The sequence below is a fragment of the Gadus macrocephalus genome, chromosome 19 (assembly GCF_031168955.1).
Source record: "Gadus macrocephalus chromosome 19, ASM3116895v1".
NCBI classification, from domain to species: domain Eukaryota; kingdom Metazoa; phylum Chordata; class Actinopteri; order Gadiformes; family Gadidae; genus Gadus; species Gadus macrocephalus.
In genome coordinates this window covers 9,104,090-9,124,089 of record NC_082400.1, presented here as the reverse complement: position 1 = coordinate 9,124,089, position 20,000 = coordinate 9,104,090, and the positions used below count along the sequence as shown (strand labels likewise).

General features: G+C 47.8%; 1 protein-coding gene across 1 annotated transcript in view; it reads left to right on the top strand.

The window, feature by feature from the left end:
• pappaa (pregnancy-associated plasma protein A, pappalysin 1a) overlaps positions 1 to 19,969 on the top strand; it is a 20,967-nt gene extending 998 nt beyond the window's left edge. Inside the window, exons 1-6 of the mRNA XM_060037987.1 lie at positions 1 to 346; positions 6,848 to 7,961; positions 15,763 to 15,908; positions 16,981 to 17,274; positions 18,528 to 18,720; positions 19,410 to 19,969. The exon at positions 1 to 346 is cut by the window's left edge and continues 998 nt beyond it. Of these exons, the coding sequence (XP_059893970.1) occupies positions 1 to 346; positions 6,848 to 7,961; positions 15,763 to 15,908; positions 16,981 to 17,274; positions 18,528 to 18,720; positions 19,410 to 19,590 (2,274 nt within the window). The 3' untranslated portion in view covers positions 19,591 to 19,969. The remainder of the gene's footprint in view (positions 347 to 6,847; positions 7,962 to 15,762; positions 15,909 to 16,980; positions 17,275 to 18,527; positions 18,721 to 19,409) is intronic.
• Positions 19,970 to 20,000: the final 31 nt, after the last annotated feature.

Below are 20,000 nucleotides of genomic sequence, written 5' to 3'. Positions count from 1 at the left end.
TCAGAGTGCGGGACGGTCAGAGAGAACAAGGGGAGATCCAAGAGGGACTTGGTGCGTATCAGGGAGGCAGCGAGAGCCGCCAGCTTCCCGGGGGCTTGTGCCACACGCCTGCCCCGGGGCAAGCGCTCCGTGGCCGGCTTGGAGCGCCGGCTGCCTCGCCAGCGACGGCGCTCCTCGCAGGCGGAGGAGGATGACTCCCCGGGTCGGGGGGGCAAAGCCGTGTACTTCACCGGCTGGGGAGATCAGCTCCGACTGAAGCCCGGCGTGGAGATACCGAGAGGGAATTTCACCCTGGAGATGTGGATCAAACCCGAGGGAGGTCAACGATCGCCCACGGTGATTGCAGGTAAGGGCAGTGTGGTGCACATGCGAGTAGTAGGCTGATGATGATAATAAGCCTGATAAAACAGCTGTTGTTTTGAACGCCAAACCTTCCAGATAACACACAGATCATTAATTCGGGTGATGGGGGTGAAGACTGACATTATTACTACTCGGAGACCACGTTGTGGATCAGCAGAGCAACACGCCGTTTCAGAGAGTTGAGCGTGAGTTCAGCTATCAGAGCAGACAATGATGTAATGCTCTGAAAAGTACAGCAGAGATCATAGTGGGTGCAAAACGTGCAGATGGTTTCATCGGATAGATGCATGACATTTATTTTTTTATTATTAACGACACAGGGCAAAACAATTTTAGATTGCAGATTTAGATACCCCTAAGACACTTTAGTAACATCCTTCACCTCCAGTGGTATATTGATATGATACACTTAAATCACCCCCCTGCCAACTGATGTCATTGTGCGTAAAATGTATTTCTGTGCGCGGACGGGCTATTTTTAAACTATGATGTAATGATGAAAACTTTGAACGTGAGCACGTCACTTTGGGTATATATTCACGCCTCGGGGGTGGGGGGGATTCTTCTTTTGTGAAACTGTGTGCGGGAACACAACGCGCACATGCCGCAACGCTGAGGTTCTCCCCCTCAAAGCGACCCGGTGGGTTCAACCTACCAGACGCACACACTGACCGTGGGTGCTGACGGGATCGAGGCAGCCAGGGTCCAGCTGTGGCTTAACCTAACGTTTATGTACGTTTAGAGACTTAGGACGGATTTGTTTTGTTTTTTAAAGCATACATCTGTTACTTTGGACGCGTTCAGATTTTGGAGACTGACGCGTGACGCGTGAGTGACGCGTTGAGATAAGTAAAGAGCCACACACCTAAACGCCTCATTTGGAAGGATGGAGAAAGTTGTTCTACGATAGGAAAGGGGTAGCCTCACGGAGGATGTTTTCTAGTTGAATTTCGACACTTGGAAGACTTCACACACACGCACGCACGCACACACGCACGGACACGCACGCCCCCCCGCGCGCGCGCACAAAAAGGGACCATTACAAAATACCCCAACCAACGTTGCTTTTGGCTGTCCTTATTGGCTTAATGTACACGTATTAAGTGGTGAATCTGCAGCACGCAGGGCTCTTTTGCCAAACGTCAGCAGTGTCCTGTGTCAGGGGCTCGGATTGGCTACCGGAGTTACGAGACGAGGACCCGTGTTTAGTCCCGTGTTTTCCCGTGTGGCTGGCTCCATCCAAGGGTCCGAACGTACATAGTTGTGCTGCCTCGCTCCTTGACCGACCAATCATCGGTACCGCCACCTGGACGTATTGATCGGTGATTGGTTGGTAACGGAGCTGAGGTCCCGCCTACTGTACGTTCTGACCTTGGGACCAAGCGACTGCCCCTTTCCCCCGTGCCTCGGAACCGCGCTCGACGCTACCTGCTGTGTTTTGCAGCGGCAGCATCACAGAGTGGTGACGTGACCGCATCCGAAAAGCATTGCGCGATCTCATAAATTAAACGTCGACTTTATTTTATATCCCTATTGCAATGCAGTCGGCGTCCGCCGTCTGTGCTCGATGAAGAAAGTGAGAATTAAAATATATGACCAACCCACAAACACACTTAGTGAGCTATCTGCCTTTATGCCAGCAGCTTTAGAATGTGTTGTTAAGGATAGTTTACCATGTGACATATGCGACCAGAACAGAGCCACGGAAACCCCTGTCTGCTCTGGACTGCCGACAGGGGGGGCGTTACATACACCAGCCTACTCTAGCCAGCCACGGGAGGACTACCGCTTTGGCCGGGCCAGGTTTAAACTCAAGTGAACTCATAATTTACGACCTACCACATCCACATCCACACCGACATACAGACACACAGACACACGCACGCACACACACACACACACACACACACACACACACACACACACACACACACACACACACACACACACACACACACACACACACACACACACACACACACACACACACACACACACACACACACACACAGCCGTTTGCATGCACATGGAGCAATGTCATCCATTCCTTGTGAAAGCTGCCTTGTGTGTTTGCGTGTGTGTGTGTATGTGTCAGAGTGTGTTATGTGTTTTGTCAACGGGTATCCCTGTTAATAAGGACCTACTGCAGACTGTTCCATCGATTTGCACAAAAAAGTAGATGCTCCCCTTTTTTAATTCTTACCCAAACATATGGAGAGAATTTGTTACGTTATCTCTGCAAGTCAAAACCACTATACACACATACAGTATATAGACAATACTAACGGCTAAGACACCTATACGGTCCATATCCCCAGGGTATTAACATCATCGTTTGGTGCCAGGGTAACCAGATAAAATAGTGTAAAGGGGTTGATATTTCACAAGGAGCGTTGACTCCCGTTAAAGTGCAATAGCGCCTAATCCTAAAATTCAATGGTGGGCCTGGCTGGTAGAACAGGACGACTCCCTTGTTTTGATCTCATTCTGGCTTGTTTTCTACAGCTGTTTTCACACTGACGCTGTTGCTGTTGTTTTGACCACCACTCTTTATAATCTGAAATTGTAAACTGTACGGATGGATGATTGTGTTTACTGATGTATGAATGTGTGTGTGTGTGTGCGTCTGTCTGTTTAGGCCTGTGTGTAGGTCTGTGTGTGTGTATGTGTATGTGTGTGTGTGTGTGTGTGTGTGTATAGGTCTGTGTGGGTGGTATGGATACACTTGTGCATGTATGTATCTGTTAGTGTGTGTGTGTTTGTGGGTACGTGTGTGCGTGTGCATGTGGCATGTGTATGTATATCTGTATGCATGCAGTATGTCCACATACACATACGAGTGTCACGCGGTTTAAACGGGATAATGCGGTTCGCCTGGTCACAGGGTCACACATCTGCCAAACACACTCTCCAGAGTTGGCACTTCCTACGTCAACGTCGTTAAAGCATATTAAGGACTTCCGTTTGGGAAATTCGGCAGGCATGCCGTTTGAAGAAAGCGTGTGCGTACGGTCAGAATTAATCCCATGTTTAAGAACATTTGGAAAAGTGCACCCAACCAGCTGTAATTCAAGCTGATTAGCCCCTGTGCCTCTTGGGACAGACAGACAGACAGACAGACAGACAGACAGACAGACAGACAGACAGACAGACAGACAGACAGACAGACAGACAGACAGACAGACAGACAGACAGACAGACAGACAGACACACACACACACACACACACACACACACACACACACACACACACACACACACACACACACACACACACACACACACACACACACACACACACACACACACACACACACACACACACACACACACACAGGATCAGGATCTTGGACCAAATGTTATGCAAACCTTGTTGTGCCCTATTAGCCCCTTCCATCTGGGTTTTGTCTGACTTTCCCGCATAGAAAACAAAATGAAAAAAGAGAAAGTCCTTTCCATAACATGCTGGGAACAAATTTGTGCACACCCTTGCAGATACAACCGTGATAAGTTGGCATGCTGTTTAGGTTTACGGGCTTCGCTACAATACAAAAAAGGCGGCCGCTTCTTTTTTATTTTTCAATGATTTCTTTGACAAAAGTGAACAGAATGGAACCTGGAGAAGAGGCTAAACTGTTAGACTATGTGTAGCCATTATCTTTGAACAATGTGTTATTAGGGGATGAAGATTCAATTTATTTTACCCTGCCACAACAACAAAACAACTGTAGTACCCAACTGCCAAAAAGTAGTTGACAAACCCTTTAACCTCCCCCCCACCCCCAAAAAAAGTATTTAGTTCCATCACAACAGTGTTTGTTAGCATGTGTGGGAAAAAAAACGCTGCAATCCAAGCCATTGAATGTGACACAGGTTCAGCTTTGTAAAGGGGGGAGTGGGGGGAGGACGGGGGAAGGTCAGTCTAAAACAAGGATAATGACATAGTGTGACGCAGACGCATGACCCGCACCCAACGAGTCTGACATGTTAGACACACTCAGGGGGCTGGTGTTGCATAGGTTGATGGATTTCAAACAAGGCCTGGAACCTTTATGAACCTATTTACATAGCCCAGGATAATTGTTCCCCGGGACAGGGGAAGCAAATAAGTCAGAGCGTTCCGCCGCTGGCCCACCTAGCCTGGCTCGGCTGTGGAGCCGTTTGAAGCCCTGCTCGATCAATGGGGACTGCGCTCATGGCCTTGTGATGGCGCGCCGTGTCGAAGGGGTCAAAGTATCAATGGAATTTTACTGTGGCCCTCCAGACGTTTTGGCATTCTCCAACACCTTAACACAATTGTTCACAAACGTAATTGTACACACCCACCTCCCCTCCTTTCAGCAACGTAATCTTTCAAAACGTAAAATGAAAGTCTTCATTGTCCCCCAACCCTGCCGGGCCTTTTATGTTTTACCAATGACACCTTCTTTGTTTCTTTTCCTTCTCACATTTATTTTCTTCCTCTTTGCGAGCGTGTTTTTCTAAGAGAGAGAAAAATGGCAAATCTATACAAGGTTGCCTTTGAACTAAGCAGAAACAACTCTTTGCTGTGAGTGTGTGTATGTTTATGTGTGTGTGTGTTTGTGTGTGTGTATGCAAATACCATTTGGCGTGCGCACATCCATGCATAAGCACATACACATGTAAACGTGAGTGCATCTGCATCTGTATCAGTGTTTGTGTGTGTGTGTGTGTGTGTGTGTGTGTGTGTGTGTGTGTGTGGGGGGGGCGTTTGTGCGTCACTGTGTCGTGTGTCTGTCTGCATGAGCATGTGTGCATGTGTTTGTGTGTGTGTGTGTTTGCGTGCATGTGTGTATGTGTGTGCTTGCGTGAGCCCAACTAGTCTGGAAAAGGTGTTCCGTGATTAACTGTGATTGCCCTGCTGTGATTGGCTGTGTGCTGAGATTAATTGAGCATGGCAGAATTATGGCAGCTGTTTACACTGGGAGCTCCACAAGCGTTTCAAGAGAAATAAGAGAAAAAAAAAACTCAGGGTAGCCTTGAGTGCATTGGGTGACATATGTTGGGTGTGGCCTCCCCCAGCCCCCCACCCCCCAACACTGAAATACGTCCTCCACCCCAGGGAGCGACCTTGACTCCCCCTGAACCCTGTGGTCATTCTGGGAACGTCGGCGGCCATTACAATATCAAGTTAATGAGTTCAGATCAGAGTGGGCTTCTCATTAGGGTAGCTTTTAATGCTAGCTAGATATTTGTGAGGGAAACCATTAGTCGTAGCCACTAGGTTGAGCGGCTTAAGCTACCCCCCAATGAATCAATGGAGTGGGCTTTTACGCGGGCCAGTAGACTTCAGGGGTTGGAAGGTGATGACGACCTGAAAACTGATACTTATTATTTCTAATGATTTCTTTTGGTTGCCTTAGCCATGTTAACATGAAAGGTATTCACTAACATTGACGCCATTGGCCGCAGTAGATCCTATTCAGACCAGAGAGAGAGGAAACTCCTTTCCCATGTGCGTTAGAGACAGAGGAACACAGGGAATGTAACCTAGCTTAGTGTGATGCTTGCGTAGGTAGCATCGGGCACACCTGTTTTAAAGCTGAGAAGTTATGTAGGTGTTCCTTGCTAACTCTTTGACCAAAACAGTTCACATGATTCCAGTCACACACATTTTTAAAAAACACATACTCACCATGGAAAAACACACCTGCAAACAGACACGCACGCAAACACATTCCCGCACACACGCACACATACACTCACACACACGCAACCAAGCGCCCTGAACAAACAAACAGTTAGCATCCCCTAAGAAGTGAAAACACATTACCATGCCGAAGCAGGCGTGCGTGTTCCAAGTGAAACAGGAAAAAGGTGTTTTGGTGCCTCTTGAAAAACAAGGCATCTGCAGAGAAGCAAGCCTTTTCTGGCACCCTGCTGGGGAGGATCTTTTACGCAAATACTTCAAATACACTCTGTGATAAGGAATGTCGGGTCGGGTTTCCCTTCAGCAAAACCTGCATTTAAGCCCAATTCCTGAACAATGCACCCTTGAGTTGTATCGGGCATATTTGTCTTTTCTGTATTAGATGGAGGGTCTGTGACAGTTTTATTCAAACTCACTTGAGGAGCAGGTCGGAGTTAAGAAGCTATCTCAAGCAGGCCTACAGGTAGACTACGGACAATGCGCTTCACACCTGGATGATCATTGCACCCCAACCATGTGTGTATGCCAATTATGGCACCCACTGCACTCCTGACCATCCCTGGATGGAGGGGTCCCCCACTCTGCGTTCCTTCTTCAAGATTTCTTCCTTGCTGATTAAGGGAGTTTTTTCTTGCCCTTTTGGGGGCTTGGGTCAGGAGTGTGTCATTAATATTTGGCCTTTTGAGCCCTTTGAGACTGTAATGGTGATTAAGGGCTATACAAATACAATTGAATTGAACCACTAGAGCACTGTACATACAAACAAATGACCAAATGGACTGATCTTGTCATTTCCGTCTCTTCCTCCACTAGGTCTTTACGACAAATGTTTCTACGCCTCCAGCGACCGCGGCTGGCTGTTGGGCATCCAGGCGGTCAGCGAGCAAGGCAACCGCGACCCTCGCTTCTTCTTCTCCCTTAAGACGGACCGAGCGCACAAGGTGACCTCCATCCACTCCAACGCCCGCTACACACCCAACCAGTGGGCGCACCTGGCCGTCACGTACGACGGCGTCTACATGAAGCTCTACGTCAACGGCGCCCAGGTGGGCGTCAGCCGTGAGCAGTCGGGCGACGTCTTCAGTCACCTGACCAAGAAGTGCAAGGTGCTGATGATCGGCGGCAACGCGTTGAACCACAACTACAGGGGGGCGGTGGAGAGGGTGGGCCTCTGGAGGCAGGCCCGGGGGCAGAGGCAGATCATCAGGGACATGCAGGGGCATGAAGACCCCCAAGAGCTCCCTCAACTGGTCATCCGCGAGAACTTTAGGTATCCGGACCGGAAGTGGCTCACAGTGAAAGACGGCAACTTCCCGAAGCCCGAGCCGGGGATCAACGGGCGCTTGGGGTACGCGGGGGGCATTGGCGGCGGCGGCGGCAGTATCGGCGAGGGATTTCTGGACACCACGTTGGAACCTCCACCGTGCGGCCAGACGGTGTGCGACAACGTGGACGTCATCAAACACTACAACCACCTGTGGAATTTCCGCAAGCCCAAGACGGTGCGGTACCGCGTGATCAACGTGTGGGACGACGCTCGCAAGCGGCCCACCGTGTTCGACCACCAGATCAGCCTGCAGCACCAGCAGCTCAACGACGCCTTCGGGCCCTACAACATCACCTGGGAGCTGAGCGTCCACAACGTGACCAACTCGTCCCTCCGCGACCGGCTGATCCTTGCCAACTGTGACATCAGCAAGGTGGGCGACGACGCCTGTGACCCAGAGTGCAACCACCCGCTGACGGGCTACGACGCCGGGGACTGCACCTCGGGCCACCGTAGCCGCTGCCCCGAGTACAAGCAGGGCAACGGGGTGTGCGACGCGGAGTGCAACCTGGAGAACTTCTCCTACGACCTCGGCGACTGCTGCAACCCCAACGTGACGGACGTGACCAAGACGTGCTTCAACCGCTCTTCGCCGCACAAGTAAGATCTTTTGTGTTTTCGTTATGGTCGTGTTGGATTTGGTGGTTATGGGCCATTGTTATAATTGTTTTGGAACTGTTTTTGGAAATGTATTTGCTACATATGAGGCTATTCTACTGTACTCTGTGCTACGGTAGATTACTAGAATGAATCAGGCATCAGTTTTTCCAGGACCTAACCCTGAAGAAAGGATTACATATACATGTATATTCCAGAGGGTTCCCTAGCTCCCAGAATACCCAAGGATCTGGAATGCAACCTTAGTGCCTTGACACAACTTTACCTGATACCTCTATACACACACATTTATATCTATATCTATATATAGTATATAATATAGATGATACCCTCTATATAAGTAGAGAGAGTATATTTGGGAAGCATGCGAAAAGAAAATACTGCATAATGATTGGCTGGCTTTGTCTACAGTACAACTCTCTCTCTCCATGGCACTTACATCAGAAATTATGTTTTGGACATGGATCCCCTTTTATTAAGCGTCTCTTTGCGAGCGGCGCTATAGCAACATACATCATATAAAAAAATATGAAAATGGATAAAATACAACCGAAAAAACAAAGAAAGACATCCATAACCACAAGGCAATAAGTTACTGACAACTTAGAATGTTCCTTGGCGTACCGAGGCAAAACAAAACACAGTAGGCTGAGATATTTTGGAAGTATTTTGGGGGGCCTTCCGGCTTCAAACCCCAAAATGACCAAAACTGGGATGATGTTCATGCCTTTGGACATTCTCATATGGAGAACGTGAAATGGTAGTTCAAAATAGTAGGACTACTGTAAGCAACGATTCTGCTGCCGCGGTCTTTTGATGTATTTTGAATGCCATTATATCGCTGGTTTGTGGTGTGTGTGTGTGTATGTGTGTGTTTTCATCGCATTTGAACTCCTTCCATCCATTCCATCCGGCAATTACCCAGCCTAACCTAGACAACCTAACACGTAACACACAGCAGATAGAGAGCAATAGAAAAAGGGGGAGTAGAGAGAGAGAGAGAGAGAGAGAGAGAGAGAGAGAGAGAGAGAGAGAGAGAGAGAGAGAGAGAGAGAGAGAGAGAGAGAGAGAGAGAGAGAGAGAGAGAGAGAGAGAGAGAGAGAGTTGGGATAGTGCTGGAAAACAAGAAACGAGAACAAACGCTGAAAAATAAAGTTTGAGAAGAGATACATAAGCCCTGTAAGTGGTTGCTTATTTTGCTTTGATTATGGCATGTCTGGAGAGGTCTGCAGAGAGCTGCACTACAAACATTTCAACATTCCTTCTTAATTATGGAATTCTGTATGAACAATGTGCCACATATGCGGGGAAACAATGGTTGTGAGGTCCTGCATTTATTTGTGAAGCCTGTTACCACTTAGGTGTAGAGACCATCAGGAGATGTGGACTGAATCTGTTGCCGTCTCTCTTTGCTAGAAATAACACTGATTATTTCACTCTCCTAATACGAAGAGGGTGTTTGTCTCGCTCTCTTTCAGCCCCTTTACAGTTTGACGTACACTTTAATGGCGTTTTCTTTTACATGATGACGATATCCACTCTGTTAGCTCGTTGCGTCAATGCCAAAGTCTTCTAAAGTAATTGCTTGCTGAATTAGAAATATGCTGGTAAGTAAGGGTGACATTTGAAGAAGCTAAAGAGCACAGGGTCTACAATGAAAAATACATCATAGTATACTGTATCATAAATATAAACAATTTATCGTGCAATGATGGAAATTTGTTGTTGGACAAAGGTACTTATTTCTATAATTTGGATAGGAAATACAAATTGGTTTCTTGTTCTTTTTTATTTATAAGATTGGCAGAATGTATTTTGGAAATCTATTTCCACTAGTAGCTAATCACCCTTTCAGGTCAAGACAATGGCCCGTCAGTGAATGCGGATTGGTGTCTCATTTGTCTCATGCTTATTGGCCCTTTGTCTCCTTGTTGACTGTCTACGGTTGGCTTCTGTGTCAACATCTCTCACAATGGTGGTCAGTCACTGGCTAGACCTCCCACCACCAGCACCCCCCCCCCCCCCCCCCCCCTCCCACACCGCCACCTCCTTCTTATCCCCCTTCTCATCCACTTGTTTTATCCGAGTCGTCGGTGGCCGATCTCCAAGGCCTTTTTGATTTTGGGGCGCTTTACAGTCGTATTAAAACGATAAGCTTGTCTTCCCATAAAGCAGGCTCAGGTTAATGGCTTGGTTCCTAATTGGTGGGGACTTACTGGGTGTAACAAGAAATGTACTTCTTATTTTAGCCCTGTCCCCCATTAAAGCCATTTCACCTCTTGTAAAAGCACCTGTTGTTGTGAGTATGTGTGTGTGTGTGTATGTGTGTGTGTGTGTGTGTGTGTGCATGTATGTGTGTGTGTGTGTGCGCTCTACTCTTAGAGCCAACGGGAAGTCTTCTAGCATCACTTTTTCCATGAGATCTGTTGGGCACAGACACACACAAACACTCACACAGACACACACACACACACACACACACACACACACACACACACACACACACACACACACACACACACACACACACACACACACACACACACACGCAGAAACACACACATACACACACACACACACCCTGCTCTGGAAAGGCTGATAGGAAACTAGATAGATGGGTTCTAATACTATTGAGTTATGAGGAGAGTGTGAGCTGCTCATGTCCCGGCAGGGCGACAGTGTTTAGGAATAAGACGGGTAATGCCGACTGGAATTCCTTATACACACACGAGTAGAAACTGCTGGGGCGTGTCTGGATGTTTTCAAACTGACACGCATATCAGATTGGATATATACTGCGATCGTCGTGGCAGCGGCCCGGCTTTGCTTAAAAAAGAAGCTTGGTGTATTTATACTAGTACTGTTTACGCGTGTTGACATCTCCTACTGGGCAAGGATAGCGTAGTAGCGGCTTGAGGGGGTGTTTTCGACCACCCACTAGAAAGGTTCTGAGTTCGATTCCCTTTGTCCGCAGTCTAACCTGTAGGCCTCCTTGAGCAAGATGCCCTCTGACCTCCTACCTGCCCCTTCATAGAAGAACATAGAATCCAATAGATGTTTTACTTTGGTCCCCCTTTGGGGAAAACGTGTCCTCTCCCCTTTTACCCATCTGGGGGAGCAGTGACATGGATTTTGGCTTGGATAAAGGCATCTGCATGTTGGTTAAATATGAGAGTAGTCCCAGAACATCAAATCAGTTTGACCGAGGAACAGCAGGAGGGGAAACACCATGGAGTCCCTTGCATATCCCTCCCCCCATGAATATTGTTCCACCAGCTCCCAGCACTTCCTCCTATAGCAGCGAGGGGCAGCGGATGGATACCTCTAGAAGGCACAGCGTGACGTGTCTCTTACATGTGACATGTCTAACTGCGGTTGTGGCGGAGGAGGAAGCAGAAGCAGAAGAAGAAGAAGAAGAAGAAGAAGCAGGAAAAGGAGGAACGGAGAAGAGGCAGGGTAGCTGGAGAGTGTGTGTAGCCGTGTGTTTGTGTGTGTGTGTGTGTGTGTGTGTGTGTGTGTGTGTGTGTGTGTGCGTCTAGTTATATGGCCGAGAGATGAAAGATGGGAGCCAGACCGCAGGCGTTGACCGGCTTGATGACCGGCTTGATGACCGGCTTGATGACCGGCTTGATGACGGGGGGCAAACCAATTCCTCCCCCACCCCCCTCCTTCCCTCCAAATGAAAAGCGTTGTTGAACGGGAGCCCATTGTCGTTGTCATGCCAACTCACCTTCAAATTTTAAGGATCCCCTCCCCTTCTGATACGCTGTGTATGTACACACAGCAAAATCCGTGGCACGTGTTGAATTATCTATAGGTGTAAAATGGATGAAGCCGTTATCCACCCCTTGTTCTACCTCTCTCTCTCTCTCTCTCTCTCTCTCTCTCTCTCTCTCTCTCTCTATCACTCTCACTCTCACTCTCACTCTCACTCTCACTCTCACTCTCTCTCACTCTCCCTCTGTATCTTGTTTTTTACCTTCCCCCTCTATCTCTCTCCCCCCTCTCTCTCCATCTTGTTATCTATTTCTCTCCCTCCCTCTGTATATTATCCGCTCTCTCTCTCTTGCTCTCTCTCTCTCTCTTCCTCTGTATCTTGTCCTCTCTCTCTCTCTCTCTCTCTCTCTCTCTCTCTCTCTCTCTCTCTCTCTCTCTCTCTCTCTCTCTCTCTCTCTCTTTCTCTCGCTCTCTCTCTCTCTCTGTATCTTGTCCTCTCTCTTCTCTCCTATCCCAAGTCAATTCCACTTGTTTATTTATTTCTCTTTCCCAGGACACGGCTAGGAAAGAGGGTGGGTGTAAATGCATGGAAAATCTTGTCAATCCCAAGTGGCTCATCCTTGCCTGTCTTTTGAAAAATGTATAACGAGAAGCAAGACACAAGAGAGATAGAGAGAGAGAGAGAGAGAGAGAGAGAGAGAGAGAGAGAGAGAGAGAGAGAGAGAGAGAGAGAGAGAGACACACACAAATTGGCCAAGTGACAAGGACCTAGCGAGGGGGGGAGGGGGGGGTGACAGAGATAGAGATCTGGGAGATGTGTGTGTGTGTGTGTGGTGGTGGGGTTGGCGGGTGGTGGGGCTGTGTGCACATGAGGGGGAGGGTCTTTTGACAATGGAGGGATGAAAAAGCAATATTTGAGTGGACGGACGGCGATCAATTGAGGCATCCTCAGGAGCTGGGATCATAACAGGGGAGGGCGGATCGACCCATGGTGTATCTGAAAGGGGGGGACCGGATCATTTTCATCAATAACGGCTAATCCATGCATACTTCTAGGAAATCCCCCCCCCCCTCCCCATTCTAATCATTTACAGACGCACATCTGCAGACATAGACACACTCTGAACACACACATGTCCACAGTCAGACATATCAACCACCCCCCACAGAGTGATACACAGACAGCCAGACAAACACACACACTAACATATCCACACTGGCACACACACACACACACACACACACACACACACACACACACACACACACACACACACACACACACACACACACACACACACACACACACACACACACACACACACAGGCACAAACACAAACACATACGCACACACACACACACACACACACACACACACACACACACACACACACACACACACACACACACACACACACACACACACACACACACACACACACAAACGCATGCACAGATAACGCACACACAAGGCAGACAAACAGTAACACCCGCAGTTTTATTTGGTTTCCCGCTTAGACACAGAAAGAAATAAGTTTGTGTTTCCCCTCGGAGCGTCGCTGTGCGAGTTCCTTCCACTCACATCTGAAGTCGGTTGGGACACCGCGACACTGCCAAAAGCATTAGGCCTAATTCAACTCAGATTAGTTAGTGCTGTTTGTATCCGCACTGTCTTGCTCACGCTCCCCGCCCCGCCGGCCCACCCCTCCTGAATGTCTTGTTCTCGTCCTCATCACACGAAAACACCAGCAGGCCCCCGCAAGAGAAATATCTTTCGGAGGAAATAATAAAATTCCTGAAATAATGGCAAAAGCAACGAGACCTGAAATTATCTGTTTGCTTGCCTCTCAGTTTCCTTTTCTTCCTCTCCCCCTCCTCCCTCCCTCCCTCTTCCCTCCCTCCCTCCCTCCCTCCCTTCACCCCATCTCACTCTTTATTCAAACCATGCCTGGTTGTGTGTCAATGGGGAACAGGGAGGAAAACTTTACCTAACGCCCTCTACCCACCCTGGTGACGTTTAAAGTCGGGCTGAGTTTGGCAGGAACACGCTCTTACACGACCGGCCTCGAAGGTCAGTCCCGCCAGAACCGGGTCGGTGGTCCACACGAAGGCGACTTCCATCCCATTATCCGCTCCTTCTCTGAGAAAACGTGGACGGAAATGAGGTCTGTGCGGTGTATTTCTTTTACCGCTTATGGATTTATCCATTTATATGGGTTCATCGGCTCCTCTCTAATGAGTGGCATTTCTACCGAAACTCAACGTTTTCAAGCACCGGTTTATGCCTGCATTTTCTGCAAAAGTACTTGTTGCACTGGTATATATTTGCGCAGCAGCTGAAGCCATTTCAATTACAAAATCGGTGTTACCATAATCTCCGCTTTCAGTCTCAGTCTCTACTCTACGGGAGTCTGGACCCGGTAATCTCCAACCCGTTTGAAAAATTGCGCTCTTTGTCGTCGGTGACGGGTATAACCTAGTATGGGTCATCGGTTTTCTTCACTGTTCTACATCGTAATATTCGAAAACCCCTCAAGCGACCCATGGATCTCTCTAAGTCCATTGAGAGGCATGCAGTGTATTTAAAACAAGACAAGCTTACTGACATTTCATGGCCGCGGTTCCTCTGGTGTCTGTGTGATATGTTTATGGCTGCTGACTTCCCCCCCCGCTCTCATCCTTCCCTCGATCCATAGCGCCGACTCTCATTGAGATCAATGATCTATGTTCGATGACATCATCGCGCGCTTAATGCAGGCCTATTACTCCGCGCCTGATTGGATCTCCCCGGGTGATATTTGAATGATGTTTAACGGTAATGACTTCACCATTGGACTAAGTTGTTAGAATGCCAGTTAATCGATTACATCCGACACTTGTAGCAGCATACGCGTCATTTTGGGTACGTTCTACGCAGGGCTTTTTACGACAATTTAAGGTTGTTGTCTTGCCAAAACAAAAAATAAGTAGGCTACCAAAAAATCTTGGTAGCCTACTTTATTGTGTTTCAAAATCTGACCATGCTGTCCTTCAACATCTTCCTCTGTTTTTAAATTGTATTTAAACGGTAAAGTGGCAGTTTGAATTTTTGTGACCTTTTTTCCGATCACCCATGTCATTATTCACCCTAACAGTCAGTCGGGTGTGTTGGGAAAGATGAATGACTGTTTGAAGGGTTCCCGCTGATGGGAATGTGGTTCCCGAGGCGTGTGTTTGATTGCAATCAGGGAGATCTCTCCCTTGTCAGAGTTATCAGACGAGGGATCGTGACTTTATGTATTGTTGTTGTAACTAGGGCTACATCGTCACACATACATTAAATAAAAGATGTCAAAACAATCCTCTGACCCTAATGGTTGGAGTATGAATCTTTTTGACAGACAATATGAATATAACAGATATAAATACAGAGTTTATAGAAATTAAACAGTTTAGTCATATGTCAAATACTTGAAACAAATGTATCTATAATGACATTATGTAATTTAGTATGTTTTTGACTCTCAATCACAACTCAATGATCCACAATTACTTGGCCCAAATGCACATAAGGCCCTACCATCAAATTATTTAGTAGTTTCAAACATATTTTATCTTCCCGAATCAACGTTCGAGCCACCTCGATCCCCATCCTGAAAACCAAGCAGCAACAATCGCAAGAATAACCCATACCCCGTACACAACAAAGATAGCTAGGATAAGATGCTGCATAACTAAGTACTATAACTTAATACGACATACAATAAGTGCGTACGTTATGTGCAAGGACGTACAACATACAACGAGTAGGACTCAGGAGGGGGGGGGGGGGTACCGGGTAGCTATGCAGAGTCCAGGTGAACTCTGAACAGGTGAGTCTTGAGTCTTTTGTGGAAGCGGGCGATGGACACTGCGGTCCTGGCATCGGCAGGGAGCTCGTTCCGCCACTGCAGGGCCATAACAGAGAAGAGTTGTGGCTAGGATGGTCGGCTTTTAAACACCTCTGAAACAAACACGTCCACGTCCCGGTCGCTCCTTGAGGTCTCCAGCGTTGACCCGCCTCCCGTCCTCCTGGTGTCTCCTCAGGGCGTACCTGGACGTGAAGGAGCTGAAGGAGGTGCTCAACCTGGACGGCTCCGCCCACCTCAACGTCTTCTTCGCCAACTCCTCTGATGAAGACCTTGCCGGCGTGGCAACCTGGCCCTGGGACAAGGAGGCACTGACACACCTGGGTAAGACACACACACACACACACACACACACACACACACACACACACACACACACACACACACACACACACACACACACACACACACACACACACACACACACACACACACACACACACACACACACACACACACACACACACACACCCATACACAGAAACACATATATATACTCACACATAAAAATACAAACACCCACACACATATACACACACAAACACACACACACACACACACATATACACTCACACATAGAATTACACACACGCTTGCATGCATATAAATACACACACACACACACACACACACACACACACACACACACACACACACACACACACACTCACACAGACACACACTTATACTTGTACGTATACATATACACACACCTATATACATATATAAGCACACATATACATAAGCATACACAAATACACACACACACACACACACACACACACACACACACACACACACACACTCATTCTCATAATTCTCCGGCCCTAAAACGGGGTCTCCGGCCTCTCCGAACCTCTGCGTCCACTCGTACATAGCCCCATTGAACCACCAGACGCATAAAAGAGTTCACCGAAACACGTAGCACCGCTGCCTTGCTGTCAGTGGCGGCTTGTGAGGACGGAGGGCTGAGTCATCCCTGCCGGCTCCCCAGGCCTGTTTTCAGTCTTTGCCCCGACAGTCAAAAGGTGATAATGAGGCTGAGTAGGTGATGCATAATGCAGAGGCGTAACCCTACTCTCATTTCACACCGTATGGTGTGCCAGGCATCTGTATACGGATATGTTGCGAAAATACACGTGGGGGGGTTGTGGTTGGGTGTATGTGTGTGCACAAGTGTGTGTGTGTGGCTGTATGAGTGTGCACGTAAAGTATACATGTTACACATATGTGTGTATGCATGTGTGCCTACATCTGCACACCCATAACTCATCTCTCTCTCTCTTTCTTTTTTTTTCTCTCTCTCTCTCTCTCTCTCTCTCTCTCTCTCTCTCTCTCTCTCTCTCTCTCTCTCTCTCTCTCTCTCTCTCCCTATCTCTGTGTCTCTCTATCGCAGGCGGCATCGTGCTCAACCCGTCCTTCTACGGCACCTTCGGCCACACGGACACCATGGTGCACGAGATCGGCCACAGCCTGGGCCTGTACCACGTCTTCCGGGGCATCTCGGAGACTGAGTCTTGCAACGACCCCTGCCTGGAGACGGAGCCCTCCATGGAGACGGGGGACCTGTGCGCCGACACGAATCCAACGCCCAAGCACAAGGGCTGCCACGACCCCGAGCCCGGCAACGAGACCTGCGGCTGCCGGCACTTCACGCACACGCCCTACAGCAACTACATGAGCTACGCGGGTGAGGAGGAGGAGGAGGAGGGGGAGGAGGGGGAGGAGGAGGAGGAGGAGGAAGGGGAGGGGGAGGGGGAGGAGGAGGAGGAGGAGGGGGAGGAGGATAAGGAGGGAGGGGTAGGTGGGAGGAGGACAAGGGAGTAGGGAGAAAGTGTAGGAGGAGGAGGAGGAGCGGGGGAGAAGGAGGGAGGAGGACAAGGAGGAGGAAGGACGATGTGTGAATGCATGTGTATGCATACATGCGCAAACGTACGTGCACATAAAAACACAAATTTAAAGGACTAACACACACGTACAATAACAGACACACACAAAAACACACTAGCAACACACACACACACACGCACACACATATATTCATACCCAAACACATATACTCAACCACGTTCTAACACACTAATATACGCTTACACACAGAACTGGGCAGGAGATCATACAGCTCTATCCTCAGGCACTGTAACGCAAAGACCAACAGTAAAACGTTTGACATTTTTATCTTGGATTCCACATATACCTTCATGAAATGCCCTGGGAAAAATACGTTTGAAAAGATTGATTACACTTTTTCTCCCTATAGAATGTCACGGTGCGGCCAAAATGAGTTGTCATCTCAGCGTCTTATCTACACACTGTTGCAACCGCCGAAAGGCAGAGCTTTGTTGTCTGTTGCTGTTGATAGAAATTGTACAATTAGATGCCATGGGTGTGAACGGATTTGTACTTCATCTTCGTTATTTTAATAACCCAATGGCATTGTGCCGCCTGGCTTTTCATTGATCACCTAAACTGTGCCACTCAAGAACGACAAGTCTCGGACGGTTCGCCCCAGAAAATCCCGGCAATCGGTTCGACATGGCAAAGCGTGAAAGCAACTAAAGCTATTCTGTTTCTCGAGCGCGGTGACCTTCATGTTTGGTTGTCATGATGGAACAGTTTTAAAGTAGGCGTGCATTTGAAGTACACATTTGTTTCTGGATAGTTTAAAAGTTGGTCCATGTTTAATTTGAGTCATTGCCATTGTTAATTTGTTCAAACTGTTAATTTGAGCCATGTCATTTAGCCGACACGTTCATACAAATGAACTCACAGTAAACCTATTTTTTTGATTTATGTCATGAAGGAGCGGGAATCTGTGGGGGCATTTCGGATCGGGTCGGACTAACCTGGCTACGGCCCATGCGTCCTTTTCTCCTCAACATGCATACAAGCTAACCGACAAAACACACTGTACCTCCATCCCCCCCCTCTGTCTCCCGCCAGACGACGCCTGCACGGACTCCTTCACGCTGAACCAGGTGGCCAGGATGCACTGCTACCTGGACCTCATCTACCAGAACTGGCAACCCGCGTCCAAGCCCCCGCCGGTGCCCATGGCGCCTCAGGTGGTGGAGCAGCACCCCAACGCCGTCACCCTGGAGTGGTTCCCGCCCATCTCGGGACACTTCTACGACAGGTGAAATGAGTTCAACAGGGCGGCCCCTTCACGCAAGTCCCCCCTTGTGTGGGACTTGGAATGTCCCACACACAGCTGTGTGTATCTATCATATACTTGTGTGGGACATTAGAATATACTTGTAATTCAGTATGTAAACCTGGAGTAAATTATTATTTTTTTTGCATTCAAAGTAAAAAGTTACTGTTTCTCTTAGTTTCTAGGATAAAATCATCAGTATCGTTGTGCTTTTAGTATACTCAAGTACACCGTATGTGTGGCCGTATTTGGGCTGTGTCTTGGTTGGTTCTGGCTGTGTGTGTCTATCAATTTCCAAGAACATCGGTGCAGTTTCAAAATAAAAGCCACCGTTGGATTACACTAAAGTACATAATATGGTAATAAAGGTACCAATAGGGTAGCTTCAATTAAATCGGTTGTGGCTGTCTGACTGTTGGTTTTCCTGGAGAATATGTATCAGCGATCAATGAAGTTTCACAATAAAAGTTTTCATTTTCAAAATAAAACCTACAGTAGAACACAAATTGACTTAACAAGGTCGTATTGGCCCGTATCTGGGTGGGAAGGTTGGTTTTACGGCGGCTGTATGGTTCCCTAGAGGACTGCAGCACACAAAAATGTACACCGTTCGGTTGTGTTTGGGCTGTATCTAAGTTGGTTGTGGCTGTGTGTGTTTGTTGGTTTCCTAGAGAATTGGGATCAGTGTGTGACAAATGCACGGAGGGGAGAGTCCTGCTGCAGTACGCATTCAATTCTTCGTCGCCGCGACCCTGCGCTCCGTCCGGACACTGGTCTCCGCGAGAAGCTGAAGGTAAAAAAAAACACCATTTTCTTCTAATTGTAAAAGTCTTGTGTTGTTGTTTTAAATAATGGCAAAATCATTTGTATGGATAACTGGTGGCACATATGGAACTTGTGTATCTCATTGAAGATCGTTTTTCAGTCAAAAGAAAAAAGTATTGTTTTCCAAATCCACAAGCATGCAAAACATTATGGTTTTCCGGGATTATTTTTTTTTTCGTTTTTTTTGGTTTTGTTAGTAAGTCGTTCAACATGTAAATATTCTTTGTCGCTGACTCATCTATGAAATATGCGGGAATGAGTCATAAGAGTCATAACGCCTGACATTTCCCCCGCCACTACTTTAGGGAGAGAGGAAGGTCGTATCCCAACGGGTGTCACCATATTTTGGGACAACACCAAAATAATCCCCGCCCAAATAAGGCTTTAGGAGCAACATAGTTCTCATGTCGATAATCCTTCATTACAAATTCATAGTT